Source organism: Miniopterus natalensis, chromosome 13, assembly GCF_054644295.1.
Source record: "Miniopterus natalensis isolate mMinNat1 chromosome 13, mMinNat1.hap1, whole genome shotgun sequence".
NCBI classification, from domain to species: domain Eukaryota; kingdom Metazoa; phylum Chordata; class Mammalia; order Chiroptera; family Miniopteridae; genus Miniopterus; species Miniopterus natalensis.
The window spans coordinates 51224361-51247304 of NC_142093.1; the positions used below are offsets into that span (position 1 = coordinate 51224361).

At 51.0% G+C, this 22944-nt stretch overlaps 2 protein-coding genes and 1 long non-coding RNA gene across 5 annotated transcripts in view; 2 read left to right on the top strand and 1 right to left on the bottom strand.

The window, feature by feature from the left end:
* ACOXL (acyl-CoA oxidase like) overlaps positions 1–7315 on the top strand; it is a 269791-nt gene extending 262476 nt beyond the window's left edge. The window contains exon 19 of the mRNA XM_087823871.1: positions 7098–7315. Coding sequence (XP_087679997.1) covers positions 7098–7298 — 201 coding nt within the window. The 3' untranslated portion in view covers positions 7299–7315. The remainder of the gene's footprint in view (positions 1–7097) is intronic.
* Positions 3474–9780, bottom strand: LOC107539640 (uncharacterized). Its single transcript, XR_001603428.2, has 2 exons — positions 9416–9780; positions 3474–3986 (listed from the first exon to the last, which is right to left on the bottom strand). It is a non-coding gene; the product is annotated as an uncharacterized LOC107539640 (long non-coding RNA).
* A 463-nt stretch (positions 9781–10243) lies between these two features.
* BCL2L11 (BCL2 like 11) overlaps positions 10244–22944 on the top strand; it is a 39159-nt gene continuing 26458 nt past the window's right edge. Inside the window, exons 1-2 of one of the 3 annotated variants that reach the window (XM_016216201.2) lie at positions 10244–10439; positions 12833–13227. In XM_016216201.2, the coding sequence (XP_016071687.1) occupies positions 12846–13227 (382 nt within the window). In that variant the 5' untranslated portion in view covers positions 10244–10439; positions 12833–12845. Of the gene's footprint in view, positions 10440–11732; positions 12002–12577; positions 12733–12832; positions 13228–22944 lie in introns of those variants that run through there. The other 2 variants (XM_016216203.2, XM_016216202.2) reach the window with 2 other exon arrangements.

A 22944-nucleotide genomic window follows, 5' to 3' on the forward strand; every position in this document is an offset into this window, starting at 1 on the left:
GCGCGCACACACACACACACACACACAAAACGATTTGTTGGTTGTATTAAGGTCTCCCTTTTAAAGTTTCCAGCCCAATATCTTGTTAATTCAAAATCAAGTCATTTGGAAAAGAATGGGCAGAAAATTACACGACTAGCCCACCCGCATCTAACTATCCCTTAGAAAGTAAAGGTTGGCTGCAGAGAGACTCCTGAAAAGCAGGCCTAATGGGAAAGTACTGGATCTGAGGAGCACCTGTGTGGTAGGAAGGCACGTCAGAAATGTAAGAACACATACTATTCTTTCATTTCAACCAGTTCTGACCTCCTGAAAGATGGGCTCCAAAGTCTTGCTCTTTAAAACCAACATTGTCCCAGTGGGCTTGGCACCCTTTTGTCAGGCAGGTTGCCCTTGCCCCGAAGACAGCTTTGACATGGGAGGCCATCTAGACCGTGGGTGAAGGCGATGGGTGGGACGTCCCCTGGCCCCAGCTGTGCTCCTCCAGGCAGCCAAAGCCAGAGGGGTCTCAGGCACAGGGGCAGCCGCTCTGCCATTGCTGGCCCTCGGCAGGCAGTGCAGGAGCCTGAGAGGTGACACACCGCCTCCCGAGAGAGCATGTTCATCCCTGTGGCCTGACATCTCCTTACTGACCCGAGAGAGTTTGGGAGGGATTTTAATAAACACCCAGGAAGATACATTCTCTTATTGCTTGACACCGCCAGAGCACTGGAGGTCAGGTAAAACAGAAATTTAAATATCGTAACATAATATCCCCCTGTCCAGGTTTCAATTGAACAGTCATCACACCAAGAAGGAGGAAGGTCTCAAATGGAATTAAAAAGGACAACAGATGCCCAGCTGGCATGGCTCAGTAGTTGAGCATCAACCCATGAACCCAGAGATCAGGGTTCAATTCCGGATCAGGGCACATGCCCTGGTTTTGGGCTTGGTCCCCAGTAGGGGGTGTGCAGGAGGCAGCCAATCAATGACCCTCTCTCATCATTGATGTTTCTATCTCTCCCTCTTTTCCTCTCTGAAATCAATTTAAAAAAAATTTTTTTTAAAAAGAACAATAGATGCCAATGCTGAGATGACAGTAATGTGAGAATTACTGGGTGATTTTAAAGCAGCCATCATAAAAATGCTTCAGTGAGCAAATATGAACACACTTGAAACAAAAAATAGGAAGTCTCAGCAAAGAAATTGAAACTATAAAAAAGCCAAATGGAAATCTTCAAACAGAAAAAATATTATATATATATACATGTAAATATATATACATTTATATAAATATAGAACAGCAATGTAGATAGACAGATAAGAACAAGGTGTTCAGGAAAAACAAAGGTGATAAGAAGGCAAATGGAATTAATATCTAGCTAGTATCTACTCTGGGACAAGGTCAGTAGTCCTAAGTGCTTTATTATAATTATCATATAATATAAATGTATTATTACATATTTATTATTTAATTCTTACAAAATCAGAAGAGAGAGAGAATATCCCCTTTCTACAGATGAAGGAACTGGGCTCGGCAAAGTTCACCGACCCGTCCACATTGTTTCAGGGAACACTGACTGCTTTCGGATGGCTTAGGAAGGCAGGAAATCTGTAACCAAGGGCCGAAAGCTTGAAAGAGGCCTCCCTCCCTCACGGGGCGTCAAGTGAGAGAGGATGGCAAGTGAGAGACACGAAGAGTCACCCGAAGGCGAGATGCGTTTCCATTGGCCCAAGTGGAAAGTGCAGCGTGTGCGTGAGTGGCGGCCGGGGAACCAGTCATGGACACTCAGTCAAGTGCCGTGGGAGGGCCAAGTTCAAGTCAACGGTTTTGCTTTAAACCCAAGAGGCAAATGGAAGAGATTCTGGGCTTTGGGGGAGAGAATGAGCGGATCAGAACCATTCTGGGGGAAAGTAACCTGGAGAGGCAAGAATCTAAAGAACCTGATGGAGATCTGGGGAGGGGGGGGCTGCACAAGAGCGTGGAGAGGGGTCTCACACCAGATTCTGGTACAGCAACAACAGACACAGAGAAACCAGGGATGCCTTTTCCACAGACGCACAAGGAAGGTAAACCAACCTTTCTCCAATGAGATACGTTAACCTGAGGGATGTAGGTGGCAGTCCTCCTCTTTGATGCCGTCACCAACCATCTGGAGGTGGTATTCACACATGAAATCATCATGAAGGGCCTCGGACGTATAGAAGAGGTCAGATCATCCCATGAGAAAAGCTCTTACTTATTCCCAGCTGCCATCACGAGTAGATTCCTCCCACTCAGCTGATGAGGGTATATGTGTTGGTGTGAGTGCCTTCTCTAAGGAGGACACTCTCCAAAGCTGTTTAAATGAGAAAAACCTTTGCGCCACAGAGCAGTAAGAGTATCCAGCTGGACAGAAGCGGCAAGTCGGACGTCCATGTACGTGCTCGGTTCCACGTCCTGTCACTCTCAGCCCCCAAGTTTCTGTGTTGATGGACAGATTCACGTTGGAACTCACTGCTTATGACTTCCTTGGAAACCTTTTAAGGCCTTGACGATGGTATTTCAGGGAAAATGAGTTGACAACCCTTTGTTTGGCTGCTTTTGGCAGCTGACAGTGTAGCCTTCACATAATTACCTCACTCCACCCTCCTAACCATTTCTGAGGTCAGACTTCTTACCCACATTCTGCAGCATACAGACCCCAGGTCTTGGAGAGGAATCCCTTCTGGCCACCCTTGCTTAAGAACCCTCTGGGAGTAGGGAAACGCTGCAGCTCCAGTGAAGTAAGGTGACAGAGGTGCCAGTCCATTCCATCGCACCAGCTGACTCTGGTTGGGCCTGACCAGGCCCCACCCATTTCTCTCTACTAATGGTGCAGAAGGACCTAGGCATTTGTGAAACTTGATCCCTGGTTGCAAATATTTTCTGCCTCCTTTCCCATCCTTGACACTTTGTTTTTAGTCAGTGTTTTTGTTGGAGGTTACAGCCTCTTACAGAGATGGTTGGAAGGCAAGTCCTGGGGATTTGCCATCTCAGTTGGACTGGGGAAGTGGGGCATGTGGGGGCCTGCAGGGGGCTTCCAGCCCACTACTCAAATTCTTTGCCAGGTACCCCACCATCTGGACACCGATTTGGCTTCATAAACTACTCCTTTCGGACTGAAATGCTTGCTCTCTCCCAGTTAAGCCTATCAGTCAGCTACACTCCACTATCAACTGCATTAGCTGTGTAATTATGGAATTGTCCTCACATAATTAAGTGGCAGAAGTGCAGCTGACTATGGCCCCGCTGAATGCCAATTTGAGTTTTAAGGAGGTTATCTGTTTCTGTTACTGATTACTGTGTACATACCACCTTGAAGCTCAGTGGCATAAAGTGACAGTTGTTTCGTTCTTGCAGTTTCGTGGGCAGGCAACCTGGGCAGTTCTTTGGCTAGTCTTAGGTTGGGTCACTCTGTTGTTACCGAACAAGGGCCCACTCCCCAGTGCACATACAAGCAGAATACCGGCTATCGAGAGAAAAAAGGAGCTTTATTTGGGAGTCAACTGGCAAGGAGACAGGAGGCAAGACTCGGATGCCTCTCCTGCTCCAGGTATTCAGGGTGGGGTTTTAAGAGGTAGCAGTTAAGGGCTCACAAGTGTTACCTGTGGCTGATATTCACAAGTGTTGCTTGTGATGTGCTGTATCCAAGGTTGAAACTTTATTTCCAGGTCTTGTTAGAAACAGGGCAGGATCAGGTTCTGCAGTTACACTGTGACTGTGGTCATTTTAGTTAAACAGAACCAGGGGGTCCAAAAGGATGACTACACTCACATATCTGGCAGCAGGCCTGGCTGTTGGCTGAGGCCCCTTGCATCCTCCTGCAGGCTGGTCTCAGGGTCCTAGGAGAGCAAGGTGGCTGTGGCAAGGCTGCTGAAGGCACATCTTCTGGAATTCACACTGTGTCACTTTCTCCACACTTTATTGGTCAAGGCAAGTCACAGGCAGCAGAAGCAAGGGATGGAGAAAGACCGTATCTCAGTACCTGGGTAAGAAAGGGTTTGATTGAGGGATGTTTCAAGGTGGGGATAAGGGACTTTACACGAACAGAGGTAAGGGACATGGAAAGAGGAAGGAAAACCTTGTACGCAGTCCTAGGAATAGCCGGGGTGTTGCTGCAAGTGCACTGGCACCTCACACCCTAAGCACCACGGAAGAATAGGTTCTGCCTAAGAGGCTGCAAAGCTCAGTCATCGCCAATCCTGGGCCATCCTGCTCTCCCCACCAGAACAAGGAAAATGCAGGGAAAGTCAAAAAAAGGAGGGAAAGAAATGACTCCTGCACCTTGGTGTGGGTGGGAAGCCAAAACGGTGTTATAAATCTCCTCCCTGAAAATCCCCATATGAACATAGCCATATACTGCCCTGTGTGGGCTGCGTGTTTCTGCTTTCTTTAAATTACGTAGATATTCTCAAATCTCACTCCCTGGGAAGTTCCAGCCGCTCTTAGATTCTTACTGTTTTTAACGTAAATACTGCCTCTGCTTTGGGTCTGTCCTTTTTAAAATGTTCTGCAAGAACTTACAACTTGTTTATGTCCTTTTATTTTGAAAGGGCATCTCTTCATTCATGCTTTTTCAAAAGCTACTCACGGGCCTGGCCAGCCTGGCTCAAGGGTTGAGTGTCCTCCTATAGGAACCAGGAGGTCACAGGGTTGGATTCCCAGCAGGGGGCGTGCAGGAGGCAGCCAACCAATGACTCTCTCATCAGTGATGTTTCTGTCTCTCCCTCTCCCTTCGTCTCTCTGAAATCTAAAAACATAAAAACAAACAAACTGTTCGCCGTAATTTTCTTTATCACATACTGGCAGGATGGGGTGGGGGCCTACATACAACATGCACCATTTTTTATATTAATATGGAAGCTTGTGTTTGGTAAGAAAACTAAGCTTTCATAGGACTTTGGTTAGTCCTACAGGGCTCCCTGGTAATAAAAAAAAAAATGCTCTAACGGTATAATAATACTACATTAGCTACCTAAGTTTATTCTGTATTAAGATCATATCTGTAAAAAGTCCCACAGCGTGCACCACGAAGCCTCCAGCGCCCCACAGTCCCTAACGCAGGCGAGGACCCCAGTGCATACTGTAAGGGAAAGGGTCTTCCTCCTTCCAGGCCGAGGTGGGAGAACACCTGGGATCAGCGTGCAATGTGTTATAACAGGACCCATGCCTGGTCCTTCCACCTAGACCCTAGTTGTTTTGGGGATCCTGTTGCCATCTGTGAGAAACAGAGAAAGCGAGAGGAGGAGTGTTTTAGACAGCCCCAGAATTCAAGTTCAGGAAAAAAATCTTAGCAGGTCTTCCCGCCAATACGGCATTCCTCTTCAGAGTGTCACTGGGGGGTGACACTCTGAACATGTGCGAGTGAGGCAACCCTCTTCAGCAGCCATTTGATTCCTTCTTTTTACATTTAGTCTATTTCATTCTCCTTTTTAAATTTGTAAGAATACTGAATAGAAATCTGACTCCTATAGTTTCTATCTCTACCTCACCAGACAGACCAAACCCATACCTGTTCACACAACACTCATTCAAGTAACTGAATTTCACCCATTGTTGAATATATGAGTTGAGTTTTCTAATGCAAACCCAAAGGGGAAAATTATTTTGAATAATAGTATCTCAATATGTGGAAGGTCTAGGGACTACTCATCTCACGGTTTTGAATTTTGTGGTTAAAGACTTTGAGAGTTGACAGATTAGTCAGGGATTTGTCAAGAGTATTAATTACAAACTTTGAAATCTTGGTCAGCGAAAGTTCATCACAGAGCATCTTGCAAATACGATCAAAGTCTTTTCAGTACTGATTTGATGGTGCTTAACCACAGTGCATAAAGAATGAAGGTTTTCATTAGAAATTACTGATGTAATACAGCACATGTGAAAGGAAGAGGTATTGTTGGACGATTAAAATTCATGCTCTTCCCCCCCCCACACACCCTCACCCCAGTTTTAGCCCCCCTTCTCTGAACACTTGAAATTGCATTTTGGACTGCTGCAAAAGAACTGTGGTCTTAACAGCATTAGTGTAGCCCCAGGGATGACCACTCCCATGAGGGCAAAGGTGCAGCTGGTTAAGTGGTGTGCTTAAAACCATAAAAGTAAACCATGAAAACCTGGGGTGAACTGTAATTTGGTGAAAGAAACTTACAGCTGCCTGAAAACTTGAAAAATGGACAATAGTGTGTAGCTGGTTAATGGAAAGGAGAGTCATTGTTTACTTTTAGAAAAGCAATCTATTATTTTTGGTAGCTTTTGCGGCCGGGGGGAGGGGGGTGTAAAAAATGCACTAGCATCTAAACCATGGAAAATGAAATAAAATACACCTAATGCAGAGCCTCCAAAATCACTGGTCTGCATCTTCCCCTCCCTTCTGCTGGGATGTCTTATCCTGCCTTCCAATGGCTGTCAGAATAAGCAAGGGTACAGGGAGGGGGTGTGGGGGGTGTGTGGGGGGGTGCACTGGCAGGGTTCCTTGGTGTTAACTGCAGGTGGTGGATATCCTGCAGCAGCCAGGAGATGCACCAAGTTGCCAAAGCCTCAGCCCGCCGCACCCTCCCCCAAGCAGCCGCAGCACTGCTGCAGTTTTTAGGAGCTGTGGCCTGCAGCCAACCTGGGGGTGAGGGTGTGGGTGTGGGGAGGAATGGGGGTTGGGGGGTGGGGGAGGCGCTGCTGGGGAAGAACCCGGCAGGTCTCTGCAGTTCACCTGCTCAGACTTTCTACCAGTTCACTTGCCTGTGTGCGCCAGAGGGTGGCACCCCAGGCACTGTAGAGGGGACAGGAGGGAGGGAGAGGGCTACAGGAGTGGGCAGAGAAAGGGGGACATAAACTCTCAGGCTCTGATCTGGAGCTCCCAGCTGATTTGTAGCCCACCCCCACCCTTTTACGGAATATATGGGCTTCTGTCAGACAAGGTGTCACCGAGTTAAGAATTTCTAAGATGAAAACGGCTTCCTAGGGTTATTCAAGATCGGAGGTGTTTACCCTCCTGGTCCCAGGGAATCGGGCCGCTGGGTGTGCGGGTGCTGGGCGGTGGGCTTCCAGCCACTGTGAGCGAGCCAGCATCTGACCTGTGCCTTTGCGTCGTGTTTTGCAGTTGCTGGAATTGTGTGCCTCGGTGAAGGATGATGCCCTGAGGGTGATCTCTGCCTTCAACATTCCGCACACCTACCTGCCCGCGCCGATCGCTGGAACCACCAACCCGCAGGCCACCTGGGCCTTCTATCCCGCGCCGCAGCAGCGCGGGGCTCGGGGAAGGGCGAGCTCTAGGCCGCCCAAATCCGCAGCCAGGTTGTAGCGGGCGTGGCGGCGGGATCCCTCCGAGGCTGGCGGGCGCGCGGGGCCGTCTCGGAGCGAGTGCATGCAGCTTGCACCCTCTCCCTGTAACCCCACCGCCCGCACCGCCTCTCCAACTTCGGCCAGACCCCCTCGATAGAGTGCGCTCCCTGCGAGCGCACCCAACGCCCCCCCCCCCCCCCCCCCCCCCCCCGCCGTGCCATTCAAGGTCTCCCGCTGGCAGCAGATTCCCGGTGATTCTGAAAAACTGTGGTGCTGGGTGGGAAAAAAAAAAAAAATCAAAGCACAGAAATCAAACACCCACGGGCAGAGGTTCAGCTAAGCGAGCGCCGCGGCTCCAGTGAGTCAGAGCCTCCCGGGCTCTGCAAGGAAACGCGAGGCTGGACGAGAGCCTGCGCCCGAGGCTCCGCCAAGCACCAGCTCGGCTGGTCCTACCATGCCCGCGGCACCCCGGCCGGCGGACAGGGCGCGGAAAACGTTTCCACCGAGCCCAACTGTATTGTGTTCTCTAGAAGCGCGCAGATGCCACGTTTAATAAAAAAATGAAGCGACGCGAAGGCTCCCCCGAGGCTTGCCGGGGAGGGGGCCCGGGCAATACACGGCAGGAAGCTGATTTCAGAATTTGGAGAGACCACCCGGGCGACGCCCGCGAGCCTGGCGAGGGCCTCGGACTTCCCACGTCTCGGATCCCCGTGTCCCTTTCTGTTCCAGCCTTCCTCCGCCCTCCCGCGCCACACGTCGTGGAGGAGGCACCGCTGCGTTCCTCCCGTGTCCGAAAGGGCTCCCGCGACGGAGCGGAGACCTGATGCCCAACGCCCTTCTCAGGATGCCCCCTCTGGGCTCGGGCAGGTTTCAGAAGGACCTCCGGACGCAGCGGGACTGGGCGGGAAGGGCTCCCGGGCACCGGCGAGTGGCCCTCGGCCCGAGCTCCGCAGCATAGTCTGGTCGGCGTAAACAGCTGCCTTCTGGCCGATCTCCTAGTTTTGTGCCAGATAAGTGCGCTTAACAGGTTGCTTTCCTCCAAGTCTTTGTGTTTGGGTTTTTTTTTGTTGGTTTTTTTTTTTTTTTTTTAAAGTGTTCACCGAGTCGACAGAGCGGGCAGCGCGGGGGCGGTGGAGCTGCACCGGAGCAGACGACACCCTCTCCGCGCTTCTTTTCCGGCCCCAGCCTGCCTTGTCCAGGCCCGCGGAGCGCGCGGGGCACCCGGGAGCGCGGCGGGTTGGGGCTCCCGGTGGGCGTCGCCGGTTCTAAGGCTGGTTCTTGGTGCCACGCCGAGCGGCTCCCGCGCAGAGCTCGCCCGCGGCCGCCACCTACAATCCTGAGCGGACGCTCTAAGCCGCGGTCAGGAGAGACCTCCGGCCTGCGGGTCCCCCTGGCCACGTCCACGCCTGCCCTTACCCTCCTGCAGCAAAACCTACACCCCCCCCACCCCCAACCCTTACACACACCCCAACCCTTGGCCACTCACTGGGTCAGGACTCGCCCGAGGATGCGCTGAGGCTTGACTCTGGGGCTGTGCTGTCACGCTGCCCTTCTATATCTGCTTACGAACAAAAACTGACCCAAGTGGCCAGGGGGCAGGACAGCGCCGAGGATCCTCCCTTCTCCGTCCCGGGGTGCTGGTTAGGACGGACCCGAAATTGAGTTTCTTTAATCCGTCTAGCCCGGGCTCCTCCGCGGCGAGAGGTCCCCTCTCCCGACCCGACCTTACCCCAACTCCCGCGCCGCTGAGTCTCAAAGCCTGGGGCACGCAGGGCGGGGGCGAGCAGGACGCGCGCGCTGGGAGGACAGGCGAGGGTGCGGACCCCAAGGAACACCGGAGTGCGCTGGAGGGAGCGGCAGTGGGGTCGCAGATTCCAAGAAGGAAGGGAGTAAGGCGCGCAAGACCGAGGGGCTGGGGGTACTATGCTCCCCACCGAGGCTGGAACCCCGGGGCCGCCTGCACTGTCCTCATCAAACCGAGGGACAGCTTCCAGAGCCCCCAAATCCTTGAGGATCCCAACTTGGCGGAAGCACCACCCTCTCTCCCACCCGGAGGCGTAGCTCTTCTTGGTCTTTTTTTTTTTTTTCTTAAAAGGATTTGTTTTTTTAAGTTCTTTTTTCATTTCCTTATTTTACCTGCTCGGTGCGCGCTCGCTTCCCGTCTCGTACCCGGGCTTCGGAAAGAGGCTTTGGGGATCGGTATGCGCCCTGTTCTGGTCTCTCCGCCCACTAATGCCTCCGCCGCTTGGCGGAGGTCCGGCGCGGGAGAAAGGCTGCGTGGCCCTGCCGGTGGCATGAGGCGGGCGCCCCGCAGGAAGATGAGCCGCCTGAAGATCGGGTCCCGCCCGAGGCCCCGACTCTGGGAGAGGGGATTGAGCAGAGGTGCCCTTCTCCACCGTGGGCCCGCGAGTTCTAGGGTCCAACCCGTCTTCGCGCCGGCTCCGGCGCGGCTGAGAGAAACTCCAGCAGCAGGTCCCGGGGTCTGGGCGCCTCCCTGAGGCTCGGCAGGCGGCAGCTGCCCCGCTGGCTCGCCGTGCCAGGAGCGCCCCCTCTATTCCACACGCACGGCGCGGCCGCCACCCGGCTGGGGGGGAGGCGAGGGTGCATACTGGGGTGGGGGATGGGTGCAAACTCGGTGGCTGGCAGCCGGAGCCACTCGATAAACACGCCGGGCTGGGGCTGGGGCTGGGGTGGCGGCGCGCGCAGCGGGAACCCCGCGGGCCGCCCCGCCTTTACCTGCGGCCGCTAACGCCGGAGAGGTACGCAGAGCCAAATGGCGGGGACCGAAGCGCCGAGGGCTAGGACGGGCCTCGGTGGGGGCGGGGGCGGAGCGGGCGCCAGCGGGGGCGGGGCGGGGCGGGGGCGGGGCCCACGGCGATTGGGCGCGGGGCCGCGGGCCAGAGCTGGGCTGCAGGGCCGCGCAGGTTTCACTTCGCTCCGCGCCGCGTCTAGGTCGTGAGCTCTTCTGATCGCTCAGACCCGCGTCGCCGCTACTGCCGCAGCAGCGTCCTCGCAGACGCCGAGCGCGCCCTGCCCGTGGCGGCCGGCTTCTCCTGCGGCTGTTTGGTGCGCCCCGCTCCCGCCGCCACCGCCTCGGCGCCTTCCCCTGGCCCGCGCCCCCCCAATGTCTGACTCTGACTCTCGGACTGAGAAACGCAAGGTAAAATACCTTCGGATCCCCGGGCGAGGGACGGGACGGGTGGGTGACTGGCGCCCTAGCCACACGCTCCACCTCCTGCCCGCTTCCCGCGCACGTGCTGGTGGAGACACACGTCCCCGTCCCGCTTGTGGCCCGGCGGGAAGCGGCGATCAGAGCGGGTCGGGTCTTCTCCCCAGGTAGGTCCACTTTGGGGAGGGGTCGTCCGCGCGGAGGCTGCTAGCGTTTAGTGGAACTGTGGACCTGACAGCGATGCGGCGCGCGGGGTGCTGCAGCGTCTCGGGCCGCTGGAGAGGCGGCGCGCGCTCCCCGCGCCGGCCCCGGAGTTGAGGCTGCTGCGCCCTGTGAGCTGAGCGTCCGCCCGGGAAGTCTCGCGGGCCGCGCGGTACGCGTCGGTCTCGGGTGCACGGGCTCTGTGCGGGGGATTTGCAATTTGCAGAACTGTGCTAGGGACTAAATGACGAGATTCGGCTTTTTCTCGTGCACATCAGGCCGAGGGGTCGGGGCAGCCGCTGGGTCCACTCTCTCGGACGTGTGCGGGTCTCTTTCCCTTCTGCGATCGCCCTGCGGACGACACCAGGCTCACGAGCCACGGACGGCGAGAGACCGAGGGTCTCCTCCACCACCGGGGCCACGCGTTGGACGAGCGCGGGCAGCAGACCTGCTCCGTCCCTGGGGCCGGCCGGGTGGTCTTAGAGACTCGGGCGTGCCCAAGCGCAGCCCGACTCCTCGCGGTGCTGCTGGCAGTGCCCTACCCTCCGGGTTCGTCGCTCGTTTTCGGTGCGTGGCCGCGGCGCACGGGGAGGACGAGGGAGGAAGTTGGATAGGATGAGTGCAGCGGCGGGGGGGGGGGATGGGGCGGCCTTTGGGCGGGGGGCGGCGGCCAGAGGCCAGCGGCCAGGACCGGAGTATGAGGACCGCCTGCGGCTCCTGCTTTGTCTCCAGGTGACCGGCTCCTCCGGGCGGCGGGAGCCACTGAGGCGCGCGCGCGCGGCGTCCGGACGGACAGAGGGGTAGGCTGGGTAGCCGGGCGCTGGGGCCCAGAGTCCTGGAAGCCGTCGTCCCCGCCGCGGCCCGCGAGGTGCTCCGAGGCGAATTTGTCAACAATCGCATTGCCTCGGGCGGCCTGGCCGGTAGGCGCCGCCCCCGCCATGGCCGGCGATTGGCTGGGGCGCAGAGCGTGCGCGCGCGGGCCAATTGGGAGCCCGGGCACCGGCGCCAGCGGCGCGGGGAGGCGGCCGAGTCGCTGGCGGCGGGTGCAGCGCGCAAGGGGAGGGAGGAGCGGCCGAGGGGAGGATGTTCCCGGCGGCGGCGGCGGCGGCCGGGGCGGTGCGGGACAGAGGCGCGGCGCGTGGAATCCTGGGCGGCCCAGCGGATCGCGGCGGCGGGCGTGCGGCCAGCTGCAGGCTCTGCGCCGCCCCGCGGCCTCTTAGCACGGGTCCAGGGCTTTGTCTTGTGCGCCGCCTTCGCGGTGACGGTCTGGGGGCTCCAGGTCGGCGAAGGGTGCGGGCCGGACGCCGCGGGGCCCGGGCCCGGTGGCGACGCTCGGAAAGAAAGGGGCGGACGTGAGTTTCTGCCGGCTCGTGGGGAGAGGGAGGGTCTACGGGGTGAAGGGGCCGCGCGACCGGGGTCGCCTAGCGTGCGGGGTTACTGTTGACTTGTCGGGGCGCCCAGGGCCGGCTTCGGGGACCCCCTGTTTGGAAGTGTTCACCTAGCAGTGCGGGTGGATTTGCAGGAAGTTTTGCCGGCCGGGTGCGTTGCGCTGCCCGGGTGGGAAGGACCGCGGGCGGGCGGGCGGGAGCGGAGCGGGCCGAGCGGGCTCAGAGTTACAAACTCTATTGTGACGCACTTACTACGACGGACGGCCCTTGCCAAACCTCCCCAGACTTGCTGCCCTCAGCACTTTCGGCAGAACAATGGGGCGGGAGCGGGGAACGCGGCCAGCCGCCTGCAGTCGCTGCCTTTGCGCGCCCTCCGATGCCCCACGCGCAGGGTCTAGTCCTGGGAACCAAGGAATCAGAGTCCCCTGGGGGTTCTGGCTTAGTCCAGTGGGCGCTGAGCGGAGCCCTGTGAATAGGCTTCAGACAGGCTGCCTCTCTCTAAACTTGTGTCTGCGTTCCAGCCCCAGCCCCACAAGTCATTGATGTCACTGTGTTTTGTTTGGTGGCAGGAAGTTTATAGTCCCCCCCCCTCAACACAAATAATAATACTTTTGTTATATTATGTGTGTTTTTATTCTTATTTGGAAGATTGTCAGAGAAATAGGCAAAGTAACGACTTACTGTTGAAGTGTTTGGTATTAACTTTTTAATGAGTAGATGAAAATTAGCTAATTCAGTTATTCGTTGTGATTATTTTTTTGCGTAAGCTAATCTTGACTTTCATTTTGCTTGCAGAAAAAAAGACCAAATGGCAAAGCAACCTTCTGATGTAAGTTCTGCGTGTGACAGAGAAGGTGGACAATTACAGCCCACGGAGAGGCCTCCTCAGCTCAGGCCTGGGGCCCCCACCTCTGTACAGATAGTGCCACAAGGTAATCCTGAAGGCGACGGGGACCGCTGCCCTCACGGCAGCCCTCAGGGCCCGCTGGCCCCACCGGCCAGCCCTGGGCCTTTTGCTACCAGATCCCCGCTTTTCATCTTTGTGAGAAGATCCTCCCTGCTGTCTCGATCCTCCAGTGGGTATTTCTCTTTTGACACAGACAGGAGCCCGGCACCCGGGAGTTGCGACAAATCAACACAAACCCCAAGTCCTCCTTGCCAGGCCTTCAACCATTATCTCAATGCAATGGGTAAGCAGATCCGGGTACGGGGCAGTGGACTTGTGGCTGTTTGAATATCTACTGAGAGGCAGCATGCGGCATTTATAGCCCCTTTTAGAATCCTTTTACTGATTTATCCCACATTTTGATGGGAATGGAGGGATGTGTCAAATAAAACACCAAATCAACATTAAAAAAAAAATACCACCAAGTTTTGTGACTGCAGCAAGTTGAGGTCCAAGCATCAGCTTATTGGGCAGCAAAGCTGGAGTTCCTGCTGTTGCCATTAAGTGTGTGACCTGGCCAGCTCTCTCTACTGAGGTTTACTTATTAATGACATTCTGTTTAGAAGGGACTCCGTCAGTTGCAGCAGCTAACTTAACATAACCAAAAGTGGGAAGTGATGAGACAAGCTATCATTTTCCAAACTGACATATAGCCAGTGCCAACGTAGAACTATGAACATGGTGTGTTTTCTACTCAGGTTCTTCTCTGGGCTTATTTTGTTTGTTCAGAGAGTTTTAACATAATCCTAATGAGATTAGATTGTGGGTTTTTATTTCAGGGATGAAAGGCAGTTTTAGGGTCTGAACCAAGAGTTGCAAACATCAGTGCTCAGGAACACCCAACAGTACTGTCAGCGAGGAAGCCAGCCTGGTGGGATTAGGATAAACTGGAGATCCTTTGCCCCCAGTTGTGGCCCTGAGGGGATGTGGCCTCAGTGGTCAGTTTTCCTATATTGCAAGATAACCCAAGAATGCAGATTTTGATGCCAAATGTCCTGATGTTTAAACATTGGCAACTAATTTAGAACTTTCAAAGCACTGTACAAGCCAGATAGAAACATCTGCAGGCTTGATTAAACCCTTGACCCTTGGCATGTGACTTTGAGTGTGGGCCTTAAGGAAGTGATTGTGTGGGTTCAAATCGCTATTCCCCACTGGTGGGAAAGGCTCGTGTCTTCATCAGGATTCAGCTGGTTCTCGTTTTCCTCTGCTGCAGATTAGCCCTTCCTGCTTTAACCAGATATGAGCAAGTTGGCAGCATTATCAGTTAAGAAATTCAGTACTGGTTCTGTTAAAACATAAGTGACACAGAGTCAACAGAGGAGATGCTTAACTGCTGGAACGCTGACAAATCTTGCATTTGCAGATTCTCTATGACTTGGTTCATAACCTTCAATGAGGTGAGAACTGTGCCAGTCTGTCCCCACATCACAGAGAAAGAACCTTAGAGGGTTGGTCATGTGTCAGGTTGTACATACCCGGGACATGGCAGGCACAAATGACAAAAACATCAGCAGTTGCATTTGGCTGTGTGTCTCGTACTAAATGCTGAGCCGTACAGTCGACCCTCCATGTCTACAGGTTTCACATCTAAAGAGGAGTCACCAACTGCAGGTGGAAAATACTTGGTGCGGGGAGCAAAACCTAGAAGGTTCCAAAAAGAAAAACTTGAATTTGCCATGCACATGCCATACATTGCTCTGAATCCATGTGCATGAAGTGATAATGCAGGCACACCCTGCTGTCACCTGTGTGCAAATACTGGTTATGTGCAATTTTATATTTACACCATTTTATATAAGGGACTGGAGCATCCATGGGTTTTGGTATATACAGGAGCCCTGGAACCAGTCCCACGGTACCAAGCGACGACTGCACTTTATTAGGACCCGTCCTCAGGGAGAGGAGCCGGAAATTTTATTACTGCTGTTTCTTTCATTATAGCTATTGATACAGCTCCTGAACTCATTTTAGCCTTAGAAGTTCTTGGTGCTTGCAGATGTGTTTCTGCCCATGAAAATAATCCTGTGTAGGTGAACCCACAGCATTCTTGCTCTCTTAAATGAGTCCACAGGGCTTAATGGTGTGTGTGTTTAACAACCTACGTGTTAAAGGAGCCTTCAGAAGCTGTTAGTTTTTCACAACAGACCAAACCAATCTCTGTAGGGGGTGGCTTAATGCACAGAAATAGTTTCTTCTCCCTGTTAACCAGGTTTGGGTAAGTTAGTGTACTTTTTCACGTGAGGATGGCGTGATTGCTTTTTTGGTAACACATTGTTTAGCGAGCTAATTATAAGGTATAAGCAGTGCTGCTTGAGATGACAGATGGAGAACTTTAGCGATCACAATCTCAATTATTAAGCAGACTTATGGTTATACCTGTGAAGTATGGTAATGGACCCTGAGGTGTAATTTTATATGTTACTAGCTATGTTTCAGCAGATCTGCGTGGTCACTGAATGCATAGGATCAAATGCTCACTTCTAGGGTGCGTCTGAAGTGAATGTACCAAGGAAAGTTTTCAGAATCAGCCCTCGGGAGATTATTCGAGGAGGGGCTGAGCCGAGGTGGGGGACCTGGGGGCTGGTGGGAGAAGAGGGTCGTCAGGTGTGCACGTGTTAGATGGAACAGCATTTACCGTCTTTGTGGTCCGTAACGTTTTCTTCTTGGATGTTTGTACCATAGTTTGGTTCCCAAAGGCCACCGCCATGTGCTGAGTCGGTAGATTTGGTTTGCTCCTCTTTGGCCCTGTTCAGCATCCCTTACTCAACCACATCCATTAAGATTGTCAATGAAACTTTTGATAATTTATTGCAAAATACAATTTTCACAAAGAAGTCCTTGTGATCGTTTTCCACCAGTGGAGCACGAATGTGAGGTTATGAAGGGGTGCTCCTTAGCCAGGGGCGCCCGTGTCCACAGACAGTCTCTGCTCAGGGACTTGGGGTGGGGAACAGTGTCGCTGGTGCTGTTCCTGCATGTTGTTCCACTGAGAAAGTGCCTTCTGTGTGGGTGGGATGCACAGCAGCCAGAAACGCCCTGGTGCTTTCCTTCACATCTCTGAGTTTTCTGACGATACGTTCAAAGAATCTCTGAGAGCGATCCTCATGTTTTCACTTGACCACGTTTTAGTCTCCTTTCACCCCGGGAGGAAGAAGTCCCAGATGCTGTCTTAGACAAGAGCTGATGATTTTAATCAAAACGGCTGACTCGCGTTGGTGGCTGAGTGCCTTTTCTGGTGAGCACGCTTTCACCAGATGTGTTTTCATACGAATCACGCTCTGAATGCTGTACAAAGTCACCCTTTGAAGGTGTAGTCGGTGCTGTTGCAAGTACGGGTTGAGAAAGGTCACGATAGGGGTGAATACTAGTAATTCACTCCCACGTGTCATTTCGGTTAAATGACTGAAAATTTATACTGTCCCTGGCACATCAGAATTCACTGTAGGAGTTGTGTTCTCTGTGTCCTTCAGGGTCCTGCATGCTCCCCTCATGGCTGATCTTTTCGTTTGTGAGCTCTGAGAGAAGGGAGGCTTGATGTTCGGCAAATCCCGAGGGCCTGACGGAGAGGGAGAGGCTTAGGAGGTGTTCAGAGGACTTCAAGATTAGCCTACTAGCCTTTCCAAAGAGCTGAGAACAGATAACATGTCCAAAAACGTCTGGTAGCAAGAAAAAGATCCTACCCCCCCTCCAGATATTTTTAGTTACTTGGATCTGGCTATCGGGTTTGTCACATAGCAGTGACAGGTAAGGTCCAGCTCAGCACAGGCTTCACAGGGAAGCCACAGGTGGGCACTGAGCCTTCAGGTGGGACTCTTCCAGATTAGATGTGCTGTCATGTCGGTTCCCATGGGAATTTCAGGCTTAGTACATGAGCAGGAGGGCAAAATATCCCAGTCATTTTCATGATAATTCTATGTTGAGATACTTTGAGTACAGTGGGTAAAATTAAAAATATTTTTTATTGGGGTAAAAAACTCATTAACATACAATTTATCATCTTAACTCTTCCTAAGGGTACAGTTCAGTAGCGTTAAAAGTATATTCACGATATTGTACAACCAAGTCCCAGAACTTTTTCACCTTGTAAAACTGAAACTATGCCCACTGAACAACTTCCCATTTCCCACTCCTCTCAGCTCTTGGCAACCTGCATTTTATCTGTGTCTGTGATTTTGACTCTGCTAGGTTCCTCTTATAAGTGGAATCCTACGGCATTTGTTCTTTTGTAAGTGGTTGGTTTTTGTCGGCATAATGTCCTCAAGGTTTATCCATTTGGTAGCCTGTGTCAGTTTCCTTTTTTAAGGTTGAATTGTATGTGTAGACCACATTTTTTTACCCACACTTTCTTTACGCATTCATCAGTCAGTGGACATTTGGGTTGCTTCCATCTCTTGGCTCTCGTGAATCATGCATCATGAGCATAGGTGTACAAGTCTCTCTGAGATCCTGCTTTCATTGCTTTTGGGTACATACCCAGTGGGATTGCTGGATCATATGGTAGTTCTGTTTTTGGTTTTTTTGAGGAATGTGGCCGCACTATTTTACATTCCCACCGACAATGCACAAGGGTTCCAGTTTCTCCACATCCTCACCAATGTTGGTTTTTTGGTGTGTGTGTTTTTTGACAGTAGCCATCCTAATGAGCGTGAGGTGGTATCTCATTATGGCTTTGATTTATGTTTCCGTAACGGTTAGTGACGTTGAGTATCTTCTCATGTGTGTGTTGGCCATTAAGTAAAATGTATTTTTGCTATTAATCCTACCTGTTTCTTTTTACTTTTTTAAGCACGGCTACTAGCAGAATGTCAGATGAGACCCGTGGCTGGCATTGTGTGCAGGGTGGCTGGGCGGGCCCTCAGACGGAGGAGCCAGCCTGTGCGCAGGGGCCTTACCAGCCGGACCTGGTTCTTCCCACTCGCATCACATCATCTCCATGAACTTCCTCCCCTGGTTGCTTTTGTTGACTTAGGAGAGTGAAAGTAATTACCCTCACTTTGTACGCACCTTAAACACTCACGAGCTTTGTAGGTAGCTGTGTTCTCCAGGAAAATATGATTAAGCATTTCATTTTACCCCTTTCAACTCCTGCTACATGCAGGCTTTGAGAAAGCAGAAGGTGGGGTGGGGTGGCTCCTCGGGCCCCAGAGCCTGGTGCGGTCTTTGTTGAAGACTCAGTTCCTGCCTTCGCTAGTGTGGACACTTTCTAGCTCCTGAGGAGGGATAGAAAGTGACAAAAGAAAAAAAGAAATTTTCTCTACTGGTTCCACATAAAATTTAGTGATTAACTGTGTAGACAGTTTTTTATCTTTCTTAAAAACACTCTTTTGAGATCATTATAGGTTCACATGCAGTTGTGAGAAATAATGCAGAGAGAGCCTATGTATCTTTTACCCAGTTTTCCACAATGGCAGTGCCTTGTGTAAGTAATAGTACAGTGTCCACAGCCAGCAAATGGCATTGATAGAATCCACTTATCTTGTACAGATTTCACCAGTTCCACATGTGAGTGAGTGCATATTAATCTCAGTGCAATTTTGTCACACGTGTAGGTTTGTGTCACCACCTCCACAATCAAGACGCGAACAGCTTCATCCCAAGGCTACTCTTGCTGAGTCTTTATATAGCCACAGCCACCTCCCTCTGGTTCCCTGACCCTTGGCAACCACTGATCTGTTTTACTTATCTACACTTGTCATTTCATGGATGCTGTAGAAATACATCATATTGTACGTGACCTTTTGGGATTGGCTCTCTACTCAAAAACATCCAGGGATCCACCCAGGATGTGTGGGTGCACCACAGTGTCATTGGTGACCTGTTAAAAACTTGAAGCTTGTCCTGCCACCTGTTCACTTCATAGAGCAAAGGCTTTTCATTTTGATGCGGTCCAGTTCATCAGTTTTTGCGTTTATGGATCATGTTTCTGGTGTGCAGTCCAAGAATTCTTCATCGTTGTTCTAAAGGTTTTCTAGTTTTGCTTGTTACACTTGTATCTGTGATTCACATTGCGTTAGTTTGTGTGTAAGGTGTGAGGTTTAGATCAGTGTTTATTTTTTCCAGCACCATCTCTTGGAAAGGTGATCCACTTTCCATCTAACTGCTTTTGTACCTTCGCCAGAAATCAGTGGCATGTTTATGTGGGTCTGTTTCCAGATTCTGTTTTGTGCTCCTCTGCCAACACGACACCGCTGTCATTAGCGTGGTCATATGCTAGGCCGTGATAGTAGAGTGACTCCTCACATTTTATTCAACATTTTCCAAAATTGTTTAGCCTAGGTCTTGTACCTTCTCAAGTAAATGTTAGAATAAGCTTGTTTGTGCCTTCAGAACTGCTGCTGGGATGTTGATAGGAATCGTGTTCAACCTACAGATCAGTTTGGGAGAGGATATGCATCTTTACTGTGGTGCATCTTCCAATCCATACACCAGACAGGTCTCTTCAAGTATTTAGGTCTTTAGGTTTTGTAATTGTCAGCACGCAGGTCTTACGCATGCTTTGTTAGATTTCATTTACTTTGGAGCGGTTATTAGTGGTATTGTATTTTTAATTTTCATTTCCACATGTTCAGTTTTGGTTCACAGAAATGCATTTTAGCCTTGAGCCATTAAGTATGATGTTAACTGTAGGTATCTTGTAGATGCTCTTTTAAAAGGTGAAGTTTCTCTTTGTTCTTTGATAACTAAGAGTTTTTATCGCGGATGGAAGGGGTGTTGGATTTTGTAAAATGTCTCTTCTGCATGAGTTGATATCGTATGAATTTGCTTATGCGAGCCTTTGATAAGGTGTATTATTGCATTGATTGATTTTCAGCATTAATGACCCTGCACACCTGGGACAAATTCTTCTTGGTCAGGGGGTAATTTTTTTCATACGTTGTGTGTGTTGTGCGCCATTGAGTTGTCTCCGACTCCTGGCGACTCCGTGAATGAATGATGTCCTTAGTGTCCTGTCCTCAGCAGGTCCGCTCAGCTCCTGTAGACACACACCCCTGGCTTCTTCCATGGAGTCTACCCATCTCATATCTGGTCTCACTCTTTTCCTTCTGCCTTCTGTTTTTCCCAGCATTATTGTCTTTTCCAAAGAACCCTGCCTTCTCATGATGTACCCGAAGTAGGACAACTTCAGTTTTGTGGTATTTGCCTCCGAAGATGTTTTGGCTTAATCTGCTCTAAGACCCACTTGTCTGTCTTTCCGGTGGCCTGGGGTATCCACAGAGCTCTCCTCCAACACCGTGTTTCAAAGGAATCAGTTTTCTACCAGCCTTCTTCCCTGTCCAACTTTTCCATCTGTACATAGTGATTGGGGAGAGGTGGGTATGGATGGTCTTGACGTTGGTCTCTAATGACACTTCTTTGCCCCTGAAGATCTTTCTTAATTCTTCCATTGCTGCCCTTCCTAGTCTCAGCCTTTTCTTGATTTCTTGGCTGCAATCTGTCTGAATTGATGACTGAAACAAAAGGTAAGTAAAGTCCTTAACAGTTTCTGTGTCTTTGTTGTCCGTTGAAGTTGTGTTTTTCTTCTGTAGTCATGATTTCTGTCTTCTTGATGTTCAGATGCAGTCCTGTTGGCACTTTCTTCTTTCACTTTCACCAGAAGTGTCCAAGTCATTGCTGTTTTCTGCCAAGAATATGGTGTCATCTACATCTCTCAAGTTACTGATATTTCTTCCACCAATTTTCCTCTTTCTTTCCTTTGTGTCCAGCCCAGTTCTTCCTTGCTGACTTTCTGTCTAGTAGTTCTGTCAGTTGTTGAGAGTGTGGTGTTGAAATCACCAACTATAATGGATTTGTCTAGCTTTCCTTTAAAGTCTATCAGATTTTGCTTCATGTATTTTGAGGCACTGTTGTTTGATGCTGAGAATTTTTCTGCCTTCCTGTTGGATTGATCGTTTTATCATTGCTGTAAAAGCCCATTTTATCTGATACTTATATAGTCACTCCTGCTTTTTGTAAAAAAGAAAAATAGTGTATTAATATTTACATGGTGTAGTTTTTTCCATCTTTTTACTTCCAATCTACATATGTTGTATTTGAAGTAAGTTTTTTGTATGCAGCGTATCTTTAACGGAACATTATATTATTTACTCTGCCAAATCTGTGTTTTAAATGGTGTATTTAGACCATTTACATTTAAGGTAATTGTGTATATGTTTAGGGCTTAACTCTGTCATCAAATATAAGTTAGGGAGCTCATGAGAAGTAGGCTAGCTTGTTGTTATTACTCTCATTTTTCCCCATTCCAATATTCTTTTTTTCCTGGAGTTCTAAGCCGTCAGTTCCCATTTCTGGTCATTCTTTAGTGATAGCCCTGCTGGCAACACTCTTAGTTCTTCATCTGAGAATGTCTTCATTTCTTTTTTGTTTTAGAGGATATTTTCACTGGATATAGAATTTGCCGTTGACAGTTTTGTTTTGTTTTTTTCAGGGCTTGAAAAACGTTCCTTTCCTCTGACCTTTACAGTTTCAGATGAGAAATCTGCCCTCCTGTGAATTGCTCTCCTATAAGTAATGTGTCATTTCTGTCTGGCTGCTTTTAAGATATTTTTCTTTGTCTTTTAGTTTCCAGAAATTTAATTACGACGTCTTAGCTTGGATGTCTTTGGTTTTATCTTTTTTGGGTTCACTCAGCTTCTTGAGTCTAGTTTTATGTGCCACATTTGGGAAGTTTGCAGCCATTGTGTCTTTGAATACTATTTCAGACCCTTCCTCTTTCTTTGGGGATTTTGCTGTAGTTGCACAGGTCCCTAGACTCTGTTTTTTCATTATATTTTCTCTCTGTTCAGACCGAGTAAATTCTGTCGATTTGCTCTCATGTCCACTGATTTCGGTTCTTTGTCAGTTTCTGTGCTTTGTCTGTTATTGAGCCCATCCAGCGAGGTTAATTTTAATTGTATTTTTCAATTCTAAATTTTTTGCCTGCTTCTGCCAGGTGAGGTGGAAGTTCAGAGCCCTCCCTCGGCCTTGCTGATCCCTGAAAAAGGCAGGCAGCGACCTGCACTGCTTCATTGTGTCTGCCTGGGGTGTACACTCGGCTCCCCGGCCCCTGTTGGCTCCTGGAAAGGGGGAAAGAGTGGAGAACTGTCTCGCTGCCTTGTTCCTGCGGGGTGGTGTGGGGGTGTTAACGTTCAGCTCCCCTATGCTTTTTGCTTACACCAGGGTGGGGGAGGTGAAGACCAATCAGCCCGCCCCCCACCACTGGTGCTGGGTGGGGTGGAGGCTCAGCTTATTGCTGCCCCCCCTTCTCCCTTGCTAATGCTACCCTGGAAGGGGCCCGTCGGGGGAGGGGGCAGGGAAGTGCCCCGGCAGCACTTCTCTGGCCTGGCCTGGCTGTGGAGACATCTCTGCTGCCTCTGCCACTTGAGCTGGGGAATCAGCAACTTCCTTAGCCTGCCCTCCGTGGTGGGATCTGATGACAACCACTAGGCTGGGCACAGGTGTAAGACCAACTCCCCACTCGCCATCCTGCAACCACAGGTGCGGTGTTGGGTTCGAGTCAGTTGAGTGAGGCCAAAAAGGTCCTCTGTTGCCTGGCCACCTTTCCCGGTCCTTTGGCTGGAAGAACAGGCTGTCCCTGGGTCTTTTTCTCTCGGTGCCCATAGGGGCCCCAGGTGAGGCCTCGGCAGTGCCCTGTCCTGGGTGTGTGGAAGGCAATGAGGAAACCGGGCCCCCAGCCCTTGTTCCTCAGTCCTCTGTCCCCTGTCAGCGTTTGCTTGCTTGTTGTGTTATGTCCATGGTTTTTAGTACTAAAGGGAGGACCCTGGGGGCTGAATGGAACTAGAAATCTCCATCTTCTTGTAACTGAGTATTTATGAGTGGTAGCAATGGGCTCTGGCTGCCAAGTGCTACTCAGAATTTTAGAAATCACCTCTTTCACCCTAATCTTACTCTCTATATCGTAACATTGGGAAGAGGTGTAGCCGTCATCCTAGCTACCCTTTGCAAATAGTAACTGCAGTAT